This window comes from Nicotiana attenuata, unplaced genomic scaffold (genome assembly GCF_001879085.1).
Source record: "Nicotiana attenuata strain UT unplaced genomic scaffold, NIATTr2, whole genome shotgun sequence".
Classification (NCBI taxonomy): Eukaryota; Viridiplantae; Streptophyta; class Magnoliopsida; order Solanales; family Solanaceae; genus Nicotiana; species Nicotiana attenuata.
In genome coordinates, this window is record NW_017670290.1 from 768973 (window position 1) to 776458 (window position 7486).

Here is a 7486-nt window from a genome sequence, read left to right on the forward strand (position 1 = left end):
GCCTTGGCTTTTGACATGTAAAATTTTCCCTTTCTAAGGATCCTAACCTAGGGGTAATGGCCCCCATTATTTGAGGCCGAACTTATGAGGGCTCGGATACTGTTGATTCGGTGCAAATGATCATCAATTCTGATTTAAGGTCGGACTTCAAAATTAAGGTAGCACGTTTTACTGTTGCCTTATTAAAAACCTTGACGAAAAACCCGCTTCGGGATAAAATCGGTTTAAGGGAAAAAGAGTACAACACGTGCTTTCAGACCTAATAACCACATTCACCCCTGACCGAGTACCTGCATACGTTAGTCCGTAATATAACTAAATTAAAAAGGAATTAAGTTCATACATTACCAGTAGTACCGCTTCAAGTGTGCCACATTCCAGTTGTTCGGCAGTTGTACACCGTTTTCTGATTCGAGTTTATACGAGCCTTTGCCGGTTATTCCGACGACTTGATACGGTCCTTCCCAATTCGCGCCCAGTTTCCCTTCGTTTGGGTTCCTGGTGTGTAGTGTTACCTTTCTCAATACCAAGTCCCCGACTTGAAAATGTCGGAGGTTCTTCATTTGTATTACCTCTCTACTCGTTGCTTCTGTGCGGCCAACTAGACCAGGGAGGCTTCCTGTCTTTCATCCAATAATTCCAAGCTCGTGGTCATGGCCTCGCCGTTTGATTCTTCGGTAGCATATTGGAACCTGAGGCTCGGATCCCCTACCTCAACTGGTATTAAGGCTTCCGCTCCGTAGACCACAGAGAACGGGGTCGCCCCAATACTCTACTTCGAAGTCGTACGGTATGCCCACATGACTTCGGGAAAGATTTCCTTCCACTTTCCTTTCGAACTGGTCAACCTCTTTTTCAGGTTTGGAGTATAGTTTTGTTCGTTGATTCCTCATGCCCATTCCCACTAGGGTGTTAAGGCATCGATAATATCTTCTTGATCTCGTGGTGTTCAAAAAACTTACTTACCTTGCTACCGATGAATAGTTTTCCGTTGTCGCAAACAATCTCGCCCGAAATCCCAAATTGACTGATTATGTGATCCTAGATAAATTCAATGACTTCTTTCTCTCGGACCTTCTCGAATGTCTGAGCCTCGACCCATTTGGAAAAATAATGATCATGAATAATATGTATTGGACTTTACCAGGCGCCCATGGCATGTGACCGACGATGTCCATTCCCTATTTCATAAACGCCCATGGTGACAGGACAGGGTGAAGCATCTCTCCCGATTGATGAGTCATCGGGGCGTGTCTTTGGCACTTGTTGCATTTTTGCACGAAGTTTTTTGCATCATTCTCCATTTCATTCCAGTAGTAGCCGGCTCTGATTAGCTTCCGAACTAAGGATTCTGCCCCCGAATGGTTCCCACAAGTTCCCTTATGAACTTCTTTCATGTCGTATTCGGTCTCTCTCGGTTCTAAGCATCTGGCCAGTGGGCCGAATAAGGATCTCCTGAACAATGCCCTTTCGACTAAGCTAAATCTAGCATCTTTGGTGTGCAGGGCTCTCGATTCCTTGGGATCCGAAGGCAATTTTCCTATCTTCAAGTAGTCTATGTATTTGTTTCTCCAATCCCAAGTCAAACTTGTCGAGTTTACTTCGGCGTGACCTTCTTCTACCACTGAGTTCATCAGTTGTACCACTGCCTCCGAGCTGAATTCATCGGAGTCGACAGACGACCCCAAGTTGTCCAGTGCATCGTCCTCACTGTTTTGATCTCGGGGTACATGCTATAGATTCCATTCCTTGAATTGGTGCAGGGTCACCTGCAATTTGTCCAAGTACCTTCGCATTTGTTCTTCTTTTACTTCGAATGTTCCGTTGACTTGATTTATGACGAGGAGAGAGTCGCATCTGGCTTCAATTACTTCAGCCCAAAGGCTCTTAGCCAGTTTTAGACCTGCAATCATGGCCTCATACTCGGCTTCAATGTTAGTCAAATTTACAGTTCTAAGTTCTAACAGACTGCCTAATTACGCTTCCCGCATGTGGTTTTAACACGATACCGAGCCTGGACCCCTTTGCGTTGGAGATACCATCCGTGAATAGCGTCCAGATTCCCGAATTAGCTCCCGAGGTGAGCAGAAATTCCTTTTCGACTTCGGGTATTAAGGCCGGCGTAAAGTCGGCCACGAAGCCCGCCAAAATTTGAAATTTTATGGCAGTTCGGGGTCAGTACTCGATATTGTACCCGCTAATCTCCACGGCTCATTTGGCCAGCCGGCCCGAGAGATCGAGCTTATGCATGATATTCCTCAGCGGGTAAGAGGTTACAACACATATAGGGTGGCATTGAAAGTATGGTTTTAGCTTTCTGGAAGAGCTTCTCAAGGCGAGCGCAAACTTTTCTAGGTGAGGATACCTTATTTCGACATCTCCTAGGGTTCTACTAACATAGTAAATAGGAAATTTGCGTAGCTTTTTCCTCTCGGACCAAGACACCACTTACCGCCACCTCGGAAACCGCCAAGTAGAGGAACAAATGTTTGTCTGCCTTCGGAGTGTGCAGCAAAGGGGGGCTCCATAGGTATCGTTTGAGTTCTTCCAAAGCTTGCTGTCATTTTGGAGTCCAGGAGAAATTCTTCTTCTTTTTCAATAGTGAGAAGAACCGATGGCTCTTGTCCGATGACCTCGAGATGAATCGGCCCAGTGCGGCTATACGCCCGGTCAGTCTTTGAATCGCCTTGATATTGTCCACTACGGTGATGTCCTCTATGGACTTTATTTTGTCGGGGTTGATCTCTATCCCCCCGTTAGATACCATAAACCCGAGGAATTTGCCCGAACCGATCCCAAATGCACACTTCTCCGGGTTTAGCTTCATGTTGTATTTCCTTAGTATGTCGAAGGTTTCCTGCAAATGTTTCAAATGGTTCTCTGCTCGCAGAGATTTGACCAACATATCGTCAATATAAAATTCCAATGATTTCCCTATTTGTTCTTCAAATATACGATTTACTAGGCGTTGGTAGGTGGCACCGACGTTCTTTAATCCAAACGGCATTACGTTATAGCAGTAGGTGCCGAATTTTGTTTTGAAAGAAGTCTTTTCTTGATCGTCCGGGTCCATCCAAATTTGGTTGTACTCAGAGTGGGCGTCAAGAAAACTGAGTATCTCGTGCCCGGCCGTCGCGTAATCATTCGATCGATGCTAGGCAAAAGGAAAGAACCCTTTGGGCATGCCTTATTTGAATCTTTATAATCCACACACATCCTTAGTTTATTTCCTTTTCAGGTACTACCACTATGTTAGCTAACCAATCCGGGTATTTAGCTTCCCGGATGGATCTTATTATTAGAAGTTTGGATACCTCATCCTCGATGACCGCGTGTCTTATCTTGGACTGTAGCCTTCTTTTCTGCTTAACTGGATGGAACTTCGGGTCCAAACTCATTTTGTAAGTGGTTACCTCTGGTGGGATCCCTGTCATGTCAAGACAGGACCAAGCGAAACATTCGGCGTTAGCTTAAAGAAAATCAATAAGTTTTTTCCTAAGCTCAGGGGTTAACCCCGTGCCTAGGTATACCTTTCGATCCGGTATATGCTCGATTAATATAACTTGCTCAAACTCTTCAACCGTTGATTTAGTGGCGCCGGTGTCATCGGAGCTATGAATGATCTCAAGACGCTGTAATCGTCCTCTCCTTGTTCTTCCTGCTTCTCCGGTTCGGCTGAGGGCGGTATTAGTGATCGCCATTTAATCTCTTCTTTTTTGGTCGGTTCCGTGCTACTCGATATTGAAACAGTAGGCAGTGGGATCACTTCGCCATCAACAAACATTTCCCTTGCGGCCGGCTATTCTCCATAGACCTTTTTGATTCCCTTCGGGATATGGGAAACTTTAGCGCCTGATGCAAAGTCAAAGGTACCGCCCTCATGTTGTGGACCCATGGCCTTCCAAATAGAGCGTTGTACCTCATATACCCTTCGATCACATAGAACTTTATTTTTTGGATTGTCCCCGTAGTGTTTACCGGCAAAGTTATCTCTCCTTTCGTGGTCTCACACGCCATGTTGAATTCATTAAATACCCGGACTGCCGGTACGATTTGATCCTGTAACCCCAATTGCTCTATGACCCTTGATCTGATGATGTTGGCCGAGCTACATGGATCAATCAGCAAACGTTTAATCCGCGATTTATTGATAAGTACAGATATTGCTAGTGCGTCGTTGTGAGGCTGTACGATGCCCTCAGCATCTTCGTCGTTGAACGAAATGGCTCCCTCCGGAACGTAATCCCGGACGTGTTTTTCCCTCGTAATAGATACTTTAGTGCGTTTTATCATTGGCCCTTGGGGAACTTCGACCCCCCCCCCCCCCAATGATCATGTTGATCACGTGCTGAGGCTCCTCTTGTTCAGCCTTTTTTTTGGTGTATCTATTTCTGAAGTAGTTTTTGGCTCGTTCACTTAGGAATTCTCAGAGGTTCCCATTATTGAATAGTTGAGCAACTTCTTCTCTTAGTTATCAACAATCTTTGGTCATATGATCGTGAGTGCCGTGATAGTTACACATCAAGTTAGGATCTCTCTGGGCTGGGTCGGACTGCAATTATCGGGGCCACTTGGTCTCTTTGATGCGCCCTATGGCCGACATGATAGTTGCAGCGTCTACGTTGAAATTATATTTCGATAATCTTGGTACATCCTTACTCCCGAGCGACCCGCCGAAACCATTCTTGCTCATCAAGCCCCGGCCACTAGGCCCCTGATCGCTTCTCTTCTTGTTCCTTGCTGGGTGACGTCGGGATCCATTTCCCCTTCGATCCGCGATATATGGTTGATATCGATCTCGGACCGGTCTTGGCTCTTGATCAATGGCTCTCTTAGATCTATCATCGGTCCTGATAGGGTAAATAGATCCAGAAGGGGCCCCGAGTTGGTCGTCCTCAACCCTGATCTTCGACTGGTACCTGTTGTGGACGTCGGCCCAGGTTACCACCGGGTACTCCACCAAATTTTGTTTTAGCTGTTGAGAGGCCACAGAACTTCGGGGGTTGATCCCTTGAGTAAATGCCTAAACGGCCCAATCATATGAACCTGGTGGTAGGTCCATCCATTCCATCTGGAATCTTGACACGAACTCCCTGAGCATCTCGTTATCCTTTTGTTTGACCTTGAAAAGATTTGACTTTCTGGTCTCGACCTTGATAGTCCCGGCATGGATCTTTACGAAAGCATCTATAAGCATAGCAAACGAGTCAATAAAATTAGGAGTCAAGTTGTGATACCATATCATCGCTCCCTTGGACAAAGTTTCCCCAAACTTTTTCAGCAACACGGACTCGATCTCATCATCTTCCAAATCGTTCCCTTTGATCGCGAATGTATAGGAGGTCACATGCTCATTTGGATCTATGGACCCATTATATATGAGAATGTCGGGCATACGAAACCTCGTTGTGCTCGGCTTTGGTGCCACGCTCGGAGGAAAGGGTTTCTAGATCATTTTTTTGGAGTCCGGTCCCTTCAATATCGGGGGTGCTCCCGTGATCTGATCGACCCTGAATTTGTATGTTTCCACCTTCTTGTCATTGGCCTCAATCTTTTTCTCTCCCTACTCCACCCGTTTTGTCAACGCTTCGAGCATCTTCATCACCTCTGAAGTTACCCCGGGCTCGGCTTCACCTGGTCTCTAGGTAATTTGTTCGTTTCTTCGAGTGCTTTCCCGAGATTGTTCAGGCTTGATCCTGTTGGGGGTGTGGCTTTGATTCTGCAGCTGTGTTATTGCCGCTTGTTGAGCCTTCAACATTTCAAAAATCAGTCGTAGGCTCACCGCATAACCTTCACCTTTGGGCTTCTCGAGCTGTTGGTTGGGGTCCCCCGCGAACAATATTTTCGGGATCAGTTTGTAAGTTGATGTTGATGGCCACATGCGAGTTAGCATCGATCGGGTCGGCGGTTGGGACACCCTTGGGATAGATAGGAAGCACATCATTATCGGGCACCACATTATTATTTTCGCCGTGATGGCCTGACTCAACATCAACGTTCAAGTGAGCCGACTGAGAGTTTGACATTTTTAGGCTGACCTGGAATTAAGATTTCAAAGAACAAGCGTAAAATAGGATATGTTATGGAGATTCATACCAAATCACCACTATTATCCTTAGCCACTCGGAGGGCGCCAAATTATTTACCCAAAATTGGGTAACAATTAAATTTGTATGCTGTTTAATTCAACACGAGTAATTAATAATAGCAGATAAATGAATTAAAGACGAAATAAACGATCAAACCAATTGCAGTGTTATGACCAAGCCTGATCTTAGATTGAACAGTGAGCTCGTCCTCGATTGCACCCTCGGGTTCAAGCCTAGTCGTGAATGAAGAAAAGAACAAGTGAGTAATGCCTTTTACGGTAGCTAGAAGACAAAAGTAAACTTTTATTGCTTTGAATTGCGTGTTACAATGTGTTAGACTAAAGAAAAACTTCCCCTTTATATAGTAGGAGAATTTCAGTCCTAGTATAAATCTAAAAAAAGGTAAAAATCTTCTTTTCCCGGTAATTGTTGATCCATAATCAATATCGAGCGAGATTTGCTCCGTGATATTCGGTTGAGGGCGAGTATCACGGCCCCCTATCCGTCACGCATAACCGTTCATCGTGTCTCCCGAGGTCTAGAGCTTATACTCGTTCCCGGGTGCGTCGCTTTACCATGTCTGATGTCGGATATATCATTCATTCTTCCTGGATCTCGATATGAAGGGTTTCTGGCCTCGATTACAATTATGCGGATCTGTGCTCCCCTTTCATTCTCTCATCGAAAATCTGGGTAGACATTGGCCCCGATTTTACCCTTACACACTTATTTGTTGTTAACTAGAACGAGAATTAAATGGTCCTAAAATTTTATATGGTTCATTCTTCTTAACAGGATTTAAGGGTCATGCAACTCATATGATGTTCGGCAATTTAGTTTTGTTAATATTAGTCGTCCATGATTTCATGTTGCTTTTTGTTAGTTAGCCAAGTATACTTGGATAAATAATTCTGGGGTTGGATATAAGTTTGAATTTGGTTGATATGATTTTAATGGTTTTAAAACTGCCTGGACTTTTAGACTATAGGAATCAAAAGCTAACTTCTTCTTTTTATGACTAATTCATTACGTCTTTTTACTTTGTCACGTGAATTTGTTCTTTTTATGATTTGTCTCATTTTTATTTAAAATCCTAAAACTCATGGCTCTCATTTAATTAACTTTAATCCTTAGAATTTGGGCGTGCCGTTTAGCGAATTCCACGGCCTCCCACAAAGTTGAAAAGACGTTAGTCGCTTTAGGCGCGCTTTTAATAATTCTACCTTCCTAAATACGGGTGCACATTTATGTGACCCAACTCCAAATCCCAACGAAGCCGAAATGTATCAAAAATCGCGGGTGCATTTATGTGACGTGGTTAGAGACGCGTTTTCACGACGTTGCAATTCTCTTAAAAAACAATAATAAAAGCGGTTTAAAGTTAAAAAGCACATAAG

At 44.4% G+C, this 7486-nt stretch overlaps 1 protein-coding gene across 1 annotated transcript; it reads right to left on the minus strand.

Annotated features, from left to right (window-relative positions):
• Positions 1-3762: 3762 nt before the first annotated feature.
• LOC109237315 lies at positions 3763-4293 on the minus strand. The gene has a single exon (XM_019403610.1). The coding sequence runs from the start codon at positions 4291-4293 to the stop codon at positions 3763-3765; it is 531 nt and encodes a 176-aa protein (XP_019259155.1).
• Positions 4294-7486: the final 3193 nt, after the last annotated feature.

Excerpts from the sequence above, each read along its gene's own strand:
- LOC109237315 (XM_019403610.1), bottom strand. The coding sequence starts at position 4,293 with ATGATAAAACGCACTAAAGTATCTATTACGAGGGAAAAACACGTCCGG.